The following is a 20,196-nucleotide window of genomic DNA, read 5'->3' on the forward strand; positions in this document are numbered from 1 at the left end:
CAATTAGGCATGAAGAAAGGATAAAATACTGTTAGACATAAAAGAATAAAAAATGTACCTAGTACACATAGCTTTATTGGAAGTTGATTAAGAATATGACTTAGTTAAGTGAGGTTGTTAATCAGGAAACAGGAACGTACTTGGGGAGTAGCATCAGCAACATGGTCGAACAAGATGTCTCTCGTTCATATCCCCCTTTTAACAACAATTTGGTATCCATTCCTGGATAAAGATACCTTTGTGGGAGCTATGGGATCCAACACCATATGCTAAGGAATCCAGGAGGAGTCTTGCCAACCATGCATCAGATAACAAGCATACAGACCTCAGTCATGGCTAGGGACCCTGCAATGGCCCATGAACTGGCTCAGCCCTCTTAGCTATTATCTGGGAACCCGCAGAGAACAGTCTTAGACAATTACTCATAGGTGAGAGAGCCTTTGTGGAAGTCCAGGTTTCCAGTGGAGAACTTCCAGCACACCACTGGAGCAAAGAAATACAAGTTGGACACACTGGAGAGGGTAGGAGGAACAGCATCACTCCTCCCCAAGGCAGCACAGCTTGGTGCCAAGAGAGACCTTCTCAACTCACGAATTATCCTGTAAGGATAATTGTAAGGAAAGTGAGAGCATGTGAGTGAACACCTGTCTTCCTCAGCTGTGCGGGAAACTGCCATTTCTCTCTCACCCCATCCAGAGTAGTGAGTCATAACTTACGTTACTGGGGGTGAGTAGAGGCCAGCAAAGTGGCAGATAGAACTCTTGGAAGATATGAAAGAGGCGCAGATCCCTCAAGATGTCCACCAACAAGCCACTGGGGATACCTCACCATTGAATCCCATCAGCTTGCCCACAGGCACTCCCAACACCCCATGCACCTCACCCACACACCCCCCACACTGTGGCCAGCTCCCTGTGTGCACTCCTGACAGCAGCAAGAGTGAGCTTTGGCAGCTAATGAGTAGCACAGAAAACCAGCCCAAATCTGTAGGCCAGGGAGAGAACATGAACCTGAGCTTCAGCTCCATTCTTGGGAAAACAAAAGGGAAGCTGTCAGCAGCCAGCCTGGTACATTGCAGAATCAAGAGAAGGCACACAAGTTTAAGCATTGTGCCACGAGAGAGCAAGAAGTGTGGTACAGGCATATCCATAAAAGGTCTGAGAGAGTCTCAGAATCCCTAGCAAGACGGACAGAACGTGTTTCTCTCCCAAAGTCAGTTAGTAAAGACTGGAGGAGGTGATTGCTACTTCATATGCAAAGACAGAAATGAAAGACTTCAAGAAACATGAAAAATCAAGGAAACATGACACACCAAAGAATCAAAATAATCTTCCAGTAACTGACACCAGGATGTGGAGGTCTATAATTTACCCAAAAATGCTCTTTTAAGGAAGCTCAGTGAGCTACAACACAGAAAGACAGCTCAATGAAATCAGGGAAACAATACATGAACAAAATTAGAAGTTTAATAGAGAAATAGAAATCTTAAAAAAAAAAACAAATAGAAATTCTGGATATGAAAAGTACAACAAAAAATGCTCTTTCTGCCTGATGGAAAGAAGAGGAAGATTCTTTCATCTTCTTTCCATCAAGTAGAGGAAAGAATCTGTGAATTAGAAGACAGGAACTTTGAAATTATCCACTCAGAACAAAACAAAGAAAAAAGAATGAAAAAGAGTGAATAAAGCCTAGAAGATCTGTAGAATACAATCAAATGTAACCCTCTGTCAATTATTGGAGTCCCAGAAGGAAAAGAGATGGAGAAGGGAACATAAAGCTTATTTAAAGAAACAATGGCAGAATCTAAAAAAGAGTGGATATATGTATATGTATAACTGATTCACTTTGCTGTACAGCAGAAAGTAACACAACATTGTAAATCAACTATACTCCAATAAAAAAATTTAATGCAAAAAAATAAGTAAATAAATAATAAAATAGCCCTGCCAGTATCACTCTCTTTAAAAAAAGAAAAGAAAAAGAAAGAAAAAAGAAAGAAAAGAAATAATCACTGAGAGTTTCCCATATCTGAGGTGAGATTTGGATATCTAAGTTCATGAAGCTCATAGTTAAGAAACAAATTCAACTTAAAGGGCTTCCCTGGTGGTGCAGTGGTTGAGAATCTGCCTGCTAATGCAGGGGACACGGGTTCGAGCCCTGGTCTGGGAGGATCCCACATGCCGCGGAGCAACTAGGCCCGTGAGCCACAACTACTGAGCCTGCACGTCTGGAGCCTGTGCTCCGCAACAAGATAGGCCGTGACAGTGAGAGGCCCGCGCACCGCGATGAAGAGTGGCCCCCTCTTGCCACAACTAGAGAAAGCCCTCGCACAGAAACGAAGACCCAAAACAGCAAAAATAAATTAATAAACTCCTACCCCCAACATCTTCTTAAAAAAAAAAGATTCAACTTAAAGAGATTTTCTCAAAGATGTATTATGATAAAGTTGTAAAAAATCAAAGACAGAGATAATCTTAAAAGCAGCAAGAGAAAAGAAGCTTATAACTTATGAGGGAAACTATAATGCTATCAGATTTCTCAAAAGAAGTCTTACGTTTAAGGACAGAAGGTGATGATATATTCAAAATTGCTGAAATAGTTTGGTACAAGAGGTTGATGAAGGAAGATCATGAACTCACCTCCTCCAATAGACATACCCAGTCTACAGCTATAAATGGAACAATTTCCTCTGGAAAAAAAAAATAACTAAACTAAAAACTGGCTTAACAACACCTGCACATCAGGCAAATGAGAGGGAAACCACATCAAGGCAAGAGAGGCTGAGTCATTATCTTTCCATAAACCCTTCTCCAGGTACAGCAACCCACAATTGGGAAGGAACTCAAAATCCAGAGCTTCTCCCTGAGGAGCAAGGGGTGTGAACACAATATAGACACCCCAACTTTTAAGACCTGCACCTGAGAGATGAGTCCCCAAAACTTCTAGCTTTGAAAGCCAATGGCTCTCATGTCCATGAGACAATATTGTAGTGAACCAAGAAATGGCTCTTAAAGGGCTCACACACAGACTCACTCGACCCAGGTCCCAGCACAGAAGCCATTTGAAAAGTGCCCAGACTTTATGGGAATGAGGCTCATTTGATGACCTTAAAGTGTCAGCCTAAGGAGCAGGGGTCTGCTGGGATACTCCCCAGGGATGGAGGCTGGCAGCCACCGTCTTCGCACTCTCCCTCTGCTATGCTAAGGTGGGCAGACACCTTTTTATTTTTTTATCCTACGCCTTTTTTTTTCAGGGATTCCATCTTTACACTCCCACTTTGTATCGCGCTAGCCAGCAGGTGCTATCGTCACACTATTCCTGTGCCACACTCCAGAGCACCAGTATTTCCTGCAGGGGAGCTTTTACTTGGGTCTGGTATCCTGGTTTTTGGGTCTGGTGTCCCAGTTTTTGTGGCTGCAACCCAGTGGGATGTCTTTGGATCACCTGGTTCTGGAGGGCAGGGAGATTCACACTCCTAGGTCCAATAGGACTGTAACAATCATACGGTTCTTGGCAGACTACCACCCCAAGGGTACTGCACAAATAGCAGACTGAAACACATTCCCAGTCTTTCTGAGAAAGAGGCTTATTTTTTGTCCAGGAGTTTTGGCCTGAGGGGCAGGTTTCTGGTTTGGCACAATTCTAAGGGGCCATAGAGGTACTTGCATGCAACAGAAGCCAGTGGACAAAATCTTTGCACTCTCCCCCTGCCTTGCTCCAGCCCACTGGTGCCCTCCACAGAAGCGTATACCTTTGGTGCCCTGATTTTTCCAGCTGGTGCTAGGAGATGCCTCTACATTGTCTGGCTTAGGGTGACACTAGGCTCAGGGGTGACAAAGAACTATAACAAATGTAGAAAAGTTCTTAAACAGCTACCAACCCAGGGCACAGTAAGAAGCAACAGACCCGGGAGATCAGTATTTCTGTGAAAGAGGACTATTAGCTTACCATCATAGCTAAAGCCTGAGGGGGAAGCTTCTAATTAAACACAAATCTAAAGGCTGACTGTAATCCCTTCCAGAGAACTTGGAGGGTGGGCACTATCATTTCAGTCTCCTCTGCCACGCTCCACAGTGCCAGTAGCTCTCAGAAGGGAGCTCTTACACTCTTCTGGTGCCCTGGTTTTTGTAGCTGCAAGATTCAACATCTGCAAATCAATCTAGGTGATATACCATATTAACAAATAGAAGAATAAAAAACATATGATCATCTCAATACATGCAGAAAAAGCTTTTGGCAAAATTCAACAACTATTTATGATAAAAACTCTCAACAAAGTGGGTATAGAGGGTTCATACCTCAACATAATAAAGGCCATGTATGACAAACCCATAGCCAACACCCTACTCAACATTGAAAGGCCAAAAGCATTTCCTCTAAGATCAGAATGAAAACAAGGATGACCACTCTAGCCACTTTTATTCAACATAGTATTAAAAGTCCTAAAATCAGACTAAAATAAATTAATTAATTAAAGGAATCCAAGTTGGAAGGCAAGAAGCACTGTTTGCAGACAACATGACAGTATATATAGAAAATCCTGAAGGCACCACCAAAAACCTATTAGAGCAATAAATTAATTCAATAAAGTTGTAGGATACAAAATTAGTACATAGAAATCTGTTGTGTTTCTATACACTAACAACAAACTATCAGAAAGAGAAATTAAGAAAACAATCTTATTTACAACTGCATCAAAAAGAATAAAATACCTAGAAATAAATCTCACCAAGGAGGTAAAAGACTTGTACTCTAAAAACTATAAGACACAGATGAAAGAAATTGAAGATGACACAAACCGATGGAAAAATATAACATGGTCATGGAATGGAAGAAGTTAATATTGTTAAAATGACCAAAGCAGATTCAATGCAATCCCTATCAAAATATCAATAGCATTTTTTCACAGAATTAGAACAAATAATTCTAAAATGCGTATGGAACCACAAATGATCCAGAATAGCCAAAGAAATTTTGAGAAAGAACAAAGCTGGAGATATCAAGCTCCCTGATTTCAAATATATTGTAAAACTATAGTAATCAAAACAATATAGTATTGGCATAAAAACAGACACGTAGATCAATGGAACAGAATAGAGATCCCAAATATAAACCCATACACATATTTTCGATAAAGGAGCCAAGAATACACAGTGGGAAAAGAAAAGTCTCTTCAATTAATGGCGTTGGGAAAAGTAGACAGCTACATGAGAAAGAAAGAATATGAACCACTATCTTACACCATACACAAAAATTAACTCAAAATAGATTAAAGATTTGAATATAAGACCTGAAACCTTGAAACTCCTAGAAGAAACATAGATGGTAAGCTCCTTGACATTGGCCTTTGCGATGACTTTTTGACACCAAAAGTAAAGGCAACAAAAGCAAAAATAAACAAGTCAGACTACATCAAACTAAAAAGCTTCTGCACAGCAAAGGAAACTATCAACCAAACGAAAAAAAAATTTACTGAATGGGAAAAAAATTTGCAAATTATATATCTGCTAAGGAGTTAATATCCAAAATGTATAAAAATATCATACAATTCAAAAGCAAAACAAAGTCTGATTAAAATATGGGCAGAGGGGCTTCCCTGGTGGCGCAGTGGTTGAGAGTCCGCCTGCTGATGCAGGGGACGCGGGTTTGTGCCCCGGTCCGGGAAGATCCCACATGCCGCGGAGCGGCTGGGCCCGTGAGCCATGGCCGCTGAGCCTGCGCGTCCGGAGCCTGTGATCCACAACGGGAGAGGCCACAACAGTGAGAGGGTCACGTACTGCAAAAAAAAAAAAAAAAAAAAAAGGCAGAGAATCTGAATAGACATTTTTCCAAAGAAGACATACAGACGGCCAACAGGTAAGTGAAAAGATGCTCAACATCACTAATCAATAGGGAAATGCAAATCAAAGCCACAGTAAGGTATCACCACAAAAATAAATAAATGAATGAATAAATAAATTTTTAAGATTAAATAAATATATTTTTAAAAAAGATATCACCTCACACATGTTATAATGGCTATCATCAGAAAGACAAGAAATAACAAGTGCTGGCAAGGATGTAGAGAAAAATGAATCCTTGTACACTTGGTGGTAATGTAAATTGGTTCAGCACTGTTGAAAGCAGCATGGAGGTTCCTCAAAACATTAAAAATAAAACTGCCATATGATCCAGCAATTTCTCTTCTGGGTATTTATCCACAGGAAACAAAAACACTAACTTGAAAAAGATCTATGCACCCCATGTTCATTGAAGCATTAATTACAATGGCCATGATATGAAAGCAACGTAAGTGGCCATTGGTGAATGCATGGATAAAGAAACTGTGGTGTGTATATATACATAATGGAATATTATTCAGCCATAAAAAGAATGAAATCTTGCCATTTGCAACAGCATGGATGGACCTTGAGGGCATTATGCTAAGTGAAGTAAGTTAGACAGAGAAAGACAAACGCCATAAAATCTCACTTAACTCATGTGGAATCTTTAATAGAAAAGAACTCATAGATAAAGAGAATGAATTGGTGGTTGCCAGAGGTGGGCAAAAGTCATGAAGGCGGTGAAAAGGCACAAACTTCCCGTTATAACATATGTAAGTCCTGGGGATGTGATGTACAGCATGGTGAATCTAGTTAATTATACTGTGCTGTATATTTGAAAGTTGCTAAAAGATTAGTTTTTTTTTTAATTTGACTATGCTTTAATTGTTTAGACCCAGGATAACCCACAAACCTCTCTGTGACACAAAAGATTTTCATGGTTATTCCCCATTTCATTCAAAATATTGTAAAGATTCTACCATTTGCAATTCTGTTATTTAAAATAATAAAAATAAAATAAAATAATATAGTCCGTAAGTTTCTTTAAGAGGGCACAGTAAACTACAAGACATGGAAACATGCTAATGTGAGTGAACAAATGAAGATACAGCTGCAGCTTTCAGTGATGGAATACTCCTGCTCTACCTACAGTATTCTATGTGACATCTCAGTTGTGACACGAGACTGTCTGATTCACTAGACCTCAAATATTAGTAAGCTTACTTCCTTTTTTTAACTTTTAGATAAAACGCAAATATGAAGGAGATGTCCTTTTCATTCTTCCCACCACTGTGGAATCCACTGATCTGCTCCAGTGGTTTCCCAGCAGAGATTCTCTGGATTCTACCCAGAGCTGCTGAACCAGACTCCTGGGTACAGCCTGCTTCTCAACCAGCTCCCAGCCTGTGTGTTGGTCTGACAGCTGGATAACTATCTAACCTCCCCACAAGGGAGGCCTCCTTCCTGTAACCCTGACAGGTGGTCATTGGAAGAGTAGATCTAAAAAGTTCTCATCACAAGAAAAATATTGTAACAATCTATAGTGATGATGTTAACGAGACTTATCGTAGTGATCATTTTGCAAAAATATATACAAATACTGAATCATCATGCTGTACAGCCAAAACTAATATAATGTTGTATATCAATTATACCTCAATAAAAAATATATGATTAGCATAGGGACTTCCCTATGGTCCAGTGGTCCAGTGGTTAAGACTCCGTGCTCCCAATGCAGGGGGCTCAGGTTCAATCCCTGGTCAGGGAACTAGATCCCGCATGCCGCAACTAAAGATCCCGCATGCAGCAACGAAGATCCCATGTGCCACAACTGAAACCCGGCGCGAGTCTTAATAAATATTAAAAAAATATATGATTAGCATAAACTTAATAAAAAAGAAGGCTCAGGGTATAGATAACTCATATTCATGTTTAATTACGATATACCCTATAGCCAGGTAACGGTTACAATGTGCTTCTCTTGAGCAGTCTGCAGAGGGAGAAAGCAAACAGAAAAATCCCTTGGGGTCTGAGTAGATGTTCAGTAGACGCTGTTGGCAGTACACCGGCAGAGGCTCCGGGGTCAGTGCAGGAAGCAGCATCACAGTCAAATTCTTGGGGCAGGGCAAGGGGTAACCTGGTGACTGTGTTAGAGTTAATGGAGGAACCTGATCTCAGAGGAACAGGCTGACAGGCAACTGGGAATTCTGGGCAAGAACAGGCAGCTATTGCAGAAGAGCAAAAACCAATCCCCGTCAAAGCGTCCTCAGGAGTCAGTGCGCTGGAGAAGAGAGAGAGTGATCAGCACATGGCACCCTGAGGGACGTACCCCCTCACCTCTTCTCGGCCTGCAGCATCCGACAGAGAAAGCTGAGGTCCGGGGCATGTCACCATCACCTCCTCTAACATCTGTGTAGAGGTGAATCAGCTGAAGAGGGCACAACACTTCAGCCTGACACAGATGTGTGGAAGGCTGGGGAGCAGCTGTTAGCCTTCTGGGGGACATGAAGACGTCAAACTTTTAATAAATTAGATAATAACTCACCTTCTTTCCACCATGCATAGCCTCTTTCAGTCACTATAAATGCCCACAGGCAGTAGTCACCAACATGTGGCACAAAGTGGGTATCATCCTGGTGTCTAGCACTAACACCACAGTTCTGGCTCCAAGTTTCACAGAAAGAGGCCACCAAAGTTATGGCCTGATTCTGGAGAACAACCTCAGGAGCTTCCTACAGAAACTGGGTGAACTTCTCCCCTAACTCTTGATCCCATAGCAGAAAATAGGCCACGGATGAGACCATTGTGCTCAGGTATACTCACCTCACACCCTTCCCTCTTTTACCTGTCCCCAAACCCCCAGTGAAACAGAGCAAAAACAGTACCTGCTGGTGGAGGCCCAGGAGGTCCCACAAAAGGTCTCATGACACAAACAGCAAGTGTCTCGCCCACCCCAAAGGGAAATGAGATAAGCAACTTAATTTGAAATATATTTCTTCCCTACCCATCCTCTCTACCCACAAGGCCTTAACTGCCCTAAAATAAAATCTCCCCAAATGAATGGAACTGCCACTAGAAGGAAGCCCTAGAATAAATCCCACCTGTCACCTCTGTGAAAGGGCTACTTTTCAACCAGTAAAATCAGACTCCAATGTCTCCCTAGGTCGTTCCATTTCCGCCCACCACCAGCCTAGTCTCCTTCCTTTCAGGGTCAGGAGGAAAGAGCTACATCTAGAGGCACAGGCCTCCCTGAACAGAGGGTCTCAGTCACAGCCTGTCTTCCCCTTTTCCCCAGAGTTCCTTACCCTTCTGGCTCCTGTGACGGATGATGAGACCCAGCCCGAGGAAGATCAGCCCCAGCACAAAGCCCCCAACACCACTCAGCATCTTGCTCTGGGCGGATCCAGACTGTGCCCCTAGGGATCAGAGCCTGAGTGTCAGGGTTTGTCCCCACACCAAAGCGGGGTGTCCCTTTGAGAAGCCTAAAGTCTAGTCTGAGATACAGGAGGTAGAGGTGCCAGGGGAACCTAGTTCTCCATTCTGACTACCCCTAGGGGAGGGACCCGCCAACAGATCCTTGGACAGAGTGGACGGGTGGGAGAAGGGGAAAGTGGATCCCTGCTCCTCAGGGACACATCCATAACCTTACGCCCTAAGACTCTGGTCACCAGTCAATCCTTCAGAGCTACCAGGGCTGGGCTCTGGGGCACTGGTGTGTAGAGTGAGCTCCCTGTATCTGGAAAGACAATGAGATCAGGATTCTTCTGATGCCCTTAATATGAGGCAAGAGGCACTCTTGTGTCCTGTAATTTCCAGCTCAGTAGGGATTCTGGGGACAAGGGATGAGATGGGATGGACCAAGGAAGCTCTATCTGCCCCTGTCCCGTGGGCCCCACGGTGAAAGGAAACCAAGTGCCCCTTACGCCACTCCACCATGATGGGACTCTGGAGGCTGGGGTGCTCCACATGGCAGGTGTAGACATCTCCTTGCTGGGGAGTCATTTCCAGCATCACAAGCATCTGGAAGGTCCAGTCCCCATTTCTAATAAGAGGGGTGGACACAACGCCAGCTGTCTCCTCCTGGTCATTCCGGAACCACCGAACTTTGATCTGGCCTGGATAGAAATCTGTCACCGAGCAGACCAGCAGGTTGTGGTGGTTTAGAGCCTCTGTCCTGGATGGGGAGATGGTCACTGTAGGTTCCACTGAGGAAATAACAGACAGGAAAAGACACAGTGAGATGTGAGACCACACAGCAAGTCTCCGCACTGGGAAGAGTCCTTCCCTGGTACCAGGGTGGAAAGATCCTTGGATTCCAAATCTTGGATTTGGATCTAACCTGGACCACTTTATTAGCTTGAATAAAAACATTAGTCAGTTTACTTTTCAGAGTCTCAAGAGACAGTTTTAATCATTCTATGGGAGTTACTCAGTTGACACTAATTGATAAAAATGAAGCACTTTAAAATTATAAATTGCTATATCATACAAGCCACTATTTATAACATTTTTTAAATAAAATAATAAACGTGGACTTGTTCCCCCTCGCTCTCCCATCTAGAAGTGACCATGAGGATAAGCTCTAGTGACTTGTGCTAGGTCAGTGACACTGTTTTCTGTTAGGTTCTGTGCTCCCCACAGTAGAGAAAGTCCAGCAACTTTGACTCCCACCTGCTGGCCATGAGATGATCAACAGTAGTCATGGCCCCATGGACTGAGAATTAAGAAAGTACAGACATTTCTATGTCCAGTAAAATGGGACAACAGTGACCATCACATCCTTCCTACAAAGCAGTGCTTTTCAAACAGGCTACATCTATAACCCTCAGCCCTGTAATACAGAATTCGAGAGCGAGAGCACTTCTTACCAGTCAACAAAGCATCCCTCTCAGTTTTTAGCCTCATCTTAGCTCAAATGCCATTCTGTGGCGAACTCCCCACAAAAACTTATATAATTAAATACCTACACTTCCATCTCGAGTTCATTTATGCCACATATACTTTATTTGATTCATTCATTCATTCATTCAACAAATATAAATTTGACAAGCACTGGGGACCCAAAGATAAACAACAAACTGTGGCCCCTGCCTTTACAGAACTTGCAATCTAGTAACAAAGACAAAACAAAAAATAAAAACAAAAAAGAACCACAAGTGTTATGTCAAAAGTTTGTAATTTTTGAAGGAAAAGAAAGGAAACCGTGAAAACAAGTAACACTGATAAAACATCATGTTTGCCCATGTCTCGATTCCTTTATCTTCTCAGATTGCTACTCATGGTCAAATATGACACACCTCCCAACCTGTTTTACACGTATTATCCTTTATCTCTGCAGCCATTTTATTGCATCTCCCTCATTCCCTTAGTGCAAAACTATAGTAAATATTTCATGTAGTGTTTTAGCTATTTGATAATACATTATGTACTCTCATTTACTTTTTTCCCCCAATTTTCTTTTAACATTCAAGTGAGCTGCCATCCCTTTGCTATTAAGAATAACTGCCTTGCTCTGAAATCAGACATAATTATCATGTATGTTCTCTATAGAAAATATTCTGAGACTCTTGCAGAAGTTGGCCCGGGTTAGTGAGCATGTCACATGAACATACAATATAACTGGGACTTGCTGAGATCGGCAGGCAGTCTCGTCACCCCAATAACATGGTACTCGTGAGCCATCATCTGGAAAGAATCATGTTTTCAGTTTGGACTTTAACTCTTGATCAGGTTCTTCTTCCTGGGCTCTGACTAAAGTCATGGTCAGCTAGGTGAACTTATAAAATCTGTTCGTCTTAAACAGATTGGGAGTAAAAAATGGAGGTCACAAGTTCAAGAGAGAAATTTTAGAATAATTTTTATGAAAAAGAACTGAAATAGCAAAAATATAAGTATGTACTTGGTGGCATCAGGATGAAGGACAAGGCAAGATAGGGTAAAGTAAGCTAAAAGTTATGTGAACATACACAGAGAACACCAGGGTCAGACTAGGGATTAATCAGTGAGTTTTCAATCCCTTGAATGTATCATTTTGTCCCACTAACATTGAAAATCAGCAGGAACAGACTCATTGCTGCTTCTGGTCATAACTGGCTTAAACGAGGCTTTGCTTCCATTAGACTCTATATACATGTAGTAAAGAACATGATGCCTATTGTGTATTTGGGGGAGGCTTCAAGACAGTGAATAACTGTGTGTAATTACTTAAACTGTTTATTATGTACCAATATTAGCGTATATAAAGTGGTGATGCTGATTGCTAACACCAAGGAAATTAAGTGGCATAGTATAGGTAGTGTTTGGTAAGACAATTGCCTAGCAATAGGTGCTCATGAAACTGGTATAAATAACTTTCAGAATGTCTACCCCTGCAGTGGATGTTGGGGGAGCTGGCAGGGAGAGAGCGGATAGGCAGGCCAATGGAACCTGAAACAGTTTTTATTCAGTAATTAAATGGCATCAACTTATTTACCCCAAAACTTCAGCTCTGATATCAGCCATTTGTTGAGCTTTTCTAAGAAATTAAAACGTTGCCTTATAACAACACTCAAGTACTGTTTCTATTTTTACTAAACACTTTTTTTCCTCAGGCTTTGCATCCACGAATTCTAAATTGTTAAGATCCAAGTCAATAAGAGTTTACTTTAAAGCATTACGCAAAATCGTAAAGAATAATTAATACGGTCAGTTTTTAAGATCCTATTTACCTTTATGCTTTCTCTTGAGCCCAAGCAGCTGGGCAACAGAGAACATTTATTCATTAATTTAAGCAAGGTTTATGGAGCTCATACTACCTGCCAATGTGTCAGGTACTAGGCACACAGGGATAATTAAGACAGTCCCTTGCCAGAAAGAGGGCCGGGACAAGTGATACAGTGACATCTATTTAAGAAACCAGGATTAAGATGAATAATGATTTGAAACCAAAACGTGAAAATGTATTCTTTCATGGCTGTAATATACCACCACGTGTGTAAGGTGCCCTGAGAGCAGCCGTGGAGCAGCCCTAACTCCACCAGGCTGAGCTCCTGAGCTTCGGGAAGCAAAGAAGCCAAAGGCACGAGGCGGGAACGTGCAGAATTAGTGGAAAGAACTGCGCAGGACGAGGCTCTCGAGAGCTGGGGCCATACTGAGCAGTCCTGGACCCGCCGCTGCGGGGAATGTTCCAGGGCTACCAACCTCCGTCTCCCTGCTGTGCCCTCGGTCCCCGGCCCTTGCGCGGGACGCCAGGGCTCGCTGTCCCCTCCGCGGGCCTGGGGATCCCACCCCCGCGGCCCCGCCCCCTCACCCCTGCGCGGAGTCTCGGCAGGGGAGGGTGGGCCCCGCGGAGGGCGGCCTGCGCTCACCTCGCCGCTGCACCGCTAAGGTCTCATCAATCCTGTAGTTGTGTCTGCACACCCTGTCCACGTCGGCCCGTTCCTCCTCCAGGATGTCCTTCTGGCTGTTGAAGTACTCGGCGTCCGGCCGGCCCAGCTCGGTCACCGCCCGGAACTCGCCCACGTCGCTGTCGAAGCGCACGTACTCCTCCCGGTTATAGATGTATCTGCTCACGTGCCGCACCCGCTCCGTGCCGTTGGTGAAGTAACACATGCCCATATGACGGATCAAGAAATCCTCTGCGGGAGACACCGCCGCTCAGCCAGGCGGCAGCCGCTCGGCAGGCGGGGCGATGTCGGCCCGTGGCCAGCTGGGTCGGAAAAACCTGAAACCCGCCGCTCAACCCCGGGTTCCCGGCCCAGCCCAGCCCTGCGCCTCCCGCTGCGAACCCGGAGCCTCCGGGCGGCTCTTCCAAGGCCTCCCGCCCCGTCTGAGGGCTTCCAGAATGACCTTCGTGCGAGGAGGCCTGTCTCTGAGGGGAGCCCTGGGACCTGTGATCCCTGCCTGAGCCTGAGAACCGAGTAAACAGAGCTATCGGGTTGGTTTTACATCCATCTCTGTACTTAGAGGGATCAGGACGTTCTCACATGAAATGTCATTTTCCCTCGAAATCCTGGGAACCTCAGAGACAAACAAGTGTCTACATAAGCACAAGACTTCAAGGGAATCACAAAGGAGCTGTAGAGTGGAGCCTGTCCTCGTCCTGACAGGCACATTCTCTGGGTCCCTGGCAAAGTGCCTTCCTTCCCATGCGTGGGTTTCCTCTGCGTTTCTGCCACCCCGACCCGACTCCTTTGTAGTTAGAAGGGACCGACACGGCCCTAGTCCGAAAAACGATGGTTTATTCACGGAAAGTGCACAGACTTTCAAAATAGATAAATTGGATTCCAATTAAACTGAGACAGTTACCAGCTTGGGTGGGTTACTTAACGGAGTATCTGTATCGTAAGTATAATTGTGTAAAAAGTCATTATATCTACACATAGGGGTGTTAGGAAGATTGACAGAGAATTTATTTGAAGATACTAATCCTGTGTCTGAAATGAATGCTTTCTCAATATACATATTTCTCTTCTTACGTTCTCCTTTCTCCTAAATCCCATCCATCCTCAACTCAAGTCTCTGAATACCACTCAAGTCACTATTTGACCATAAATCAGTGAAACTTGAGGTTAAGATTCTGTCGGTGGCCACCCAGTCAGCTCCACTCAAATACCAGGAGTTTGCTTCCAGGAACCCTCCACTCAAGAGTCAGGAATGTAGAGTCCTTTTCCTCAAATTCTGAGACTACAGAGTCCACTGCTGCCCTACATTTCCCCAACCCAGGATCCCATAGTATTAAGTCCAGACAAGGTCTTGGGGGATCCTGAAATGACAAGTCCTGCTGTGTCTTTGGAGAAATTCTTTAAAACAAACTACCCATGCTCACTTTGTCCCAGCACTTGTAGTAGATACACACTGTGTCTCCTCCTCCCTGTTATAATGTCCCCAGGCTTAAGCCTGTGGGAGGGGGACTGTCCTCACTTTGTCATTAGAAGGTGGAAATGAGAATGTAACATAGCTCGCATCCCCGAGGAGAGGAAATATTCTGAGATCACACCCCAGGCCAAGTGTCCCTCAGAGCCTGGTCCCCAGAGTGGTGGCTCTGGGAGCAGCTGCCCTGCACTTACGTGGAAAGTCTCTGCCCTCAGCCTCTGGGGTGCTCAGCACCGTCAGCATCACCATCACAGCTGTTGTCCAAAGGCCTCTGGGGATCTGCAGAGCCACCGTCCCAGACATAATTGAGAACAAAGGAAGAAGTAATGGTAGTGAACACAGCTCACACCCAGTGGATCTGGTGTGCCTACTTTAGAGAATAAAAGCCTATGAAAGCTTCCATGTATGGCAGGATTGGAGAGTCCCAAGGAAAGGAACCAATCAGCACTGGAGCTGAAGTACCTCATGTATCTCTGGGCAGACATTTGTTTTGAAGGTTCTCAATCTAATGCCTGGCACTCTGTCTTCATCAAGTTACACTGGATGAACATTTCGGGTGAAGAGTCCTTGCAGTTTTGAATGATCTGAAGATTGAATGCCTTCGGAGTTTAAAGAACAAGAAGAGAGAAAAAATGATTCAAGAGTAGACATCTCTGTGATATATTTTTTTAATTAATTTATTTATATTTGGCTGTGTTGGGTCTTCGTTTCTGTGCGAGGGCTTTCTCTAGTTGTGGCAAGTGGGGGCCACTCTTCATCGCGGTGCGCGGGCCTCTCACTGTCGCGTCCTCTCTTGTTGCGGAGCACAAGCTCCAGATGCGCAGGCTCAGTAGTTGTGGCTCACACGCCTAGTTGCTCCACGGCATGTGGGATCTTCCCAGACCAGGGCTCGAACCCATGTCCCCTGCATTGGCAGGCAGATTCTCAACCACTGCGCCACCAGAGAAGCCCTGTGATATTTATTTAAAACCTATTGTTCTTGGGATTTGGGGTAAGGGAAAATAAGTGGGGATCATATTTCAGGGAGAGAAAATCATTGTCGCAGACAAGTTCACTTTTATTATCTTAGACACTCTGAGGAGGCTTAAGTTGTGGTGGGAAGAGCAGAGTTCTTGAAGGAGATGGTTTTGAGCTGCACTGATGTAGCAAGTGCCTGCTTGCCACCCCAGGTATCTTCTTATGCCTGGCATTGTTGTTGTCCATCGCTGTCACCAATAAAGGCATGGAAGAACAAAAAAAAAAAAAAGGTTTTTTTTGTTGTTGTTTTAAATTTATTTATTTTAAACTTATTTATGTTTTGGCCGCGTTGGGTCTTCGTTGCTGCACACAGGCTTTCTCTAGTTGCAGCGAGTGGGGACTTCTCTTCGTTGCAGTGCGCAGGCTTCCCATTGCGGTGGCTTCTCTTGTTGCAGAGCATGGGCTCAAGGCGCGCGGGCGTCGGTAGTTGTGGCTCGCAGCCTCTAGAGCGCAGGCTCAGTAGTTGTGGTGCACGAGCTCAGTTGTTCTGCAGCATGTGGGATCTTCCCGGACCAGGGCTCGAACCCGTGTCCTCTGTATTGGCAGGTGGCTTCTTAACCACTGCGCCACCAGGGACGTTGTCTACCACTGATGTGCTTTATGAGAGCCAACAAAATACTGAACGCTTCTGCCTCAAACTTCTCTTTGTAAAATGTGAGTCATGCTTCATGCGTTTTATATCTAGGCCTTCATATATACAGACTTAAGAGTAATATGACTTGCTTAATATCGCAAAATGTTCCTCAGCGGCCAAGTGTAACTGTTGGCAGTATCAGGTTTATACGTGAAGCAAGAAAACAAAATTTGACAACCAGTCCTGCTGGAAAGTGATTTTTTCATTACACAACAATCTATTGCATTTATGCTCTTTGAATGCAAGTATTTGAAAAATTAAGTTGACTTTTCTCTTAAAATCTCTTCAGCCGCTCAGATCCTCCCTGAACCATCTGATGTCAGCAAAAACACAATCCACAAACATTAACAGCATTCAGACACAGTCACCTTTATTTCTGAGGACAGAGAGCAAAAGACGTGGAGAAGCATTTCCTGCAGCTTGAATAGTGTTAAGGAGGGAGCAGATACTTATGGTTACAGATTGTGTACAGTACAGTACTATTGTATTGTACAGATTGCGCCAGCCCTAAGCATCAAGTCCCCAATGGCAGAAGTATCAATGTGTTTTTTTTAATAAATGTATTATTTATTAGGCTCCTCTTGCCCATGACTAGGGGCAGTATTAAATGGTTATAGAGCAATTAGAACAGTGTCTGGAAAACATTAATAAACAAGAAAATAAGTGTTTCTCCCTCTATTCTCTCTCTTCCTGAATTTTAGGTTCTTCTTTCAAAATAGAGGAAAGGATCTACAAGCAGGACATAAAGCGTTTACCAGGTAAAAAGAAACAGGGAAGAGGCAACGACAAGAAGTTTCCATTAGTGGCACATGAAGACAATGAGTTAGTTCGATATTCTGAATTAGGTGCATAGTCCCAGAGCACCTGAGACTGGGAAATCTCACTGGGCTTCCACCAGCAGTGGCGCAATCAGGATCAGGGTAATTTCAGAGCAGGGAGGGCTTCCATGGTGGGATGAAAACATAAAAGAGGAACATCAAACTCAGACCGGTAATAGGGTTGGGAGGCAACAAAGAACAGTCAGAGAGGGATTCTGAAGGTGCCTCAGGTCCCTCAGACCTTACTTCAGGGTCCCTTGGAATAAACAGAAGCTTCTGGCCCATGTCCTCCCTCCTGTCCTAAGGGAGAAATTCCCTCCGTTCTGCTCTGGGGCTGTCAGTGGATGCTGCCTCAGACCTGGGGATTGCCTGGTCTTACAGCCCTCTTCACACAGACTTTTCAACTAGCAGCAGCAAGAGTGTCAGCTTAAAATCCTCTTTCTGATTGGCTAAAACCTCATCTGCAAGGCTCTGGTTTGAGCTTCTGCCTGCTGTTTCTCCCAAGCCAGGCAGCATTCTCTACATTTTCTAGAGTTCTCTGTACTGTCCATATCCCTGCTGTGCTACTCAGGGCAGTCACTGCTGGTCCGGCCTGAGAGAAGGCGACACGCACAGACCTTCTGATTCCAGGTGTCTACCTGAATCACCCTGTGGAGGCAGAGCACCTAGGATGAGGCCAGTGTATACCCCATGAGGGTAGACAGTGGCATCAAGGAACAGTCGTTGATGTGGGTCAGGCTTCCTGTAGGAAGACTCTCGTGGTTCATCCTCTGTTCCCTCAGGATGAGAGATAAAAGCTGTGGACTGTTTCCTTGGGGAAATTCAGGGAGAAATCATCTTCCCTGGTCAACATCCCTCAGAATCTGTACTTGGTCAGTTAACTGTGAAGGTACTAATCATCTTGTCACCAGAAGGGCCATCCAGGACCCTATTCTACATTCAATTCAGGAAACAAAATACATTGTACATTCTGAAAGATTCCATGACCTTCTTAATGCCAGTAGTAATTTAATTAGTAATACTTCCCCCAGAATATTATTCCCTTCAATAAAAATTTGTCACACCACTATCCCTAAGTTTTTCCAAATCTTTGTGAAGCTACTCACACATGTCCCCTACATGAACACTTAAGTAACCAGTTATATGAATTTTCCATGACATATATAAAGTAGGTCCTTTCTCTTTGCACAGTTATCTCTTTAAAATCACAGTTTACAGAATCTGAAGAAAGAGTCAAATTAGTAACAGAGTGACCATGTATAAGCCATTTCAGTTCTGAAAGCCTTAGTTCTGCCTCATCTGCAGAAAGAGTACACATATCACAGGACCACTTCATGAACACAGATATCATTTGCAAAAGTCCACTGCAATCTATGGTGAGTTACATACACACTAGCTTTTAATATAATAGTAGTGAGTTCATCTTTCTTGATGTCATTAAAGTCTTGTTATTTGCCATTTCTACTCAGATGATAGAATCATCATGGTTTCAAATCCTCATTATGGAGAAAAAGAGAGGGGAAAGCACGTTAGGTATATTTGATCATGAATCCACTGCATTTTCCCTCTCCGAAGCTCATAGCTACCCTTGCACAGAACTGCCATTTTAACTATAATTTCAGATCTCAGAAACTGGTCCTCTTCTCAGTGGGCTCACAAATGTGGAAACTTGAGTGCAAAACAGAGTTTAATACAAATTGATGAAAGAAGAAGAACGTGAGTGCAGCTTTGTGAACTTCATAGACTGCTATGGCAGAGAGTCCAGGGTCATATTTCACACATCTTAATTTGATTTAGAAGAAGAGGGACTGGCCACTCCTCATTGTAGCTTCTGCCAAATATCTAAAAGACACGTCCTATGCCACATGCCTGAGTGCCCTGCTTTCCTCACCCTCATTATCAGGGGTCCCCCTGTGTCTGAGCTCTGACACATCTATATGGTTTGGTTTCCAGGAGTTTTGTCCCCCTTCCCAAAAACCCAGCACACCCTAGGTGGTGGTTACTGTCAGTTACCAATATTTTTATACAGCTCCAGAGTTAAGGTCCTGGGTTCCAAAGATGAAAATACATGGATCCTGCCTTCTAGGAGTCCACACATTGGAGGAGAGACATATATGGGGGAAAATAAAAGAGACAAAAGTTTGCAATAGCTACTAAGGGGAATGTCAAATACTATTGACTAAAGACAAGACTGGGCAGTGTTCAAGGTTCAGGGTACATTTAAAACTCTAAATTGATAATGATGCCCATTTGTTCAGTTATTTTCTTTTCTCTTGGAAAGGGTTGGCAACACAGGACTAGGAGGTGACGACTATTTGTGGATTAATTCATAAATAATAATTTTTCAAGATGGTGAGGGTGGGGAGTTAATGGCGTAGAAGTCATGACAGGATTGAAAGAAAGGTTTTTCAGGTGCACTTCTCAGAGGAAGTGATGGCTCAACAGATAAAGGGCTATGATGATTCCAGGCAAAGAGACATACCTGAGTGCAGACCCAGAGGTTTGGCAAGACTGGCGGTGGGGAGACAGGGATCATTCACAACTTGTGGTTTGGTATGATTAGAGGGTGGGATTCAAGTATCCTAGTCTTTGTGAGATTTGATGATAGTACTGTTGGAAGTTGCCTGCATTTTCTTCAGCTTAATGAGAAAGAATAGAGGGAATTTAAGCAGCAGAGTGCCACAACATGCTTTTCTGTTCATAAAACCACCTTGGAAGCAGTGTGAAGGAGACTTTTCAAAGGGACTGTAGATTACTGTGATCCAAAAAGGATCAAGGTTAATCTGATGAACCCAATCCAACAAAAGCCAGTTTAGAAAGGAACCAATGTACCAATGACCACTTTGCTAAATTTACCAACATTAATGTACCCTAAACTCACTTCTTTTTTTTTTCCTACTCCTAAGGTTTGTGTAAATTCATATTTGATGGTTTGGAAGTGTATTAGAGGGCTGAGAATCATAGACTTCCAAGTGTCTGGGGCCCTCCTGCTCTCCCATGGGCCCTGTTCCCCTGCTTCCTGGGACTCTACTCTGTATTTCTGCCAACAAAC

General features: G+C 43.7%; 1 protein-coding gene across 1 annotated transcript in view; it reads right to left on the bottom strand.

Annotated features, from left to right (window-relative positions):
- LOC307192400 (boLa class II histocompatibility antigen, DQB*0101 beta chain-like) overlaps nucleotides 1-20,196 on the bottom strand; it is a 111,363-nt gene that overhangs the window by 49,967 nt on the left and 41,200 nt on the right. Inside the window, exons 4-7 of the mRNA XM_079933222.1 lie at nucleotides 14,870-14,980; nucleotides 13,169-13,438; nucleotides 9,746-10,027; nucleotides 9,128-9,238 (exon numbers count right to left, since the gene is read on the bottom strand). Of these exons, the coding sequence (XP_079789348.1) occupies nucleotides 9,128-9,238; nucleotides 9,746-10,027; nucleotides 13,169-13,438; nucleotides 14,870-14,978 (772 nt within the window). The 5' untranslated portion in view covers nucleotides 14,979-14,980. The remainder of the gene's footprint in view (nucleotides 1-9,127; nucleotides 9,239-9,745; nucleotides 10,028-13,168; nucleotides 13,439-14,869; nucleotides 14,981-20,196) is intronic.

The sequence above is a fragment of the Stenella coeruleoalba genome, assembly GCF_951394435.1.
Source record: "Stenella coeruleoalba genome assembly, chromosome: 10".
Taxonomy (NCBI): domain Eukaryota; kingdom Metazoa; phylum Chordata; class Mammalia; order Artiodactyla; family Delphinidae; genus Stenella; species Stenella coeruleoalba.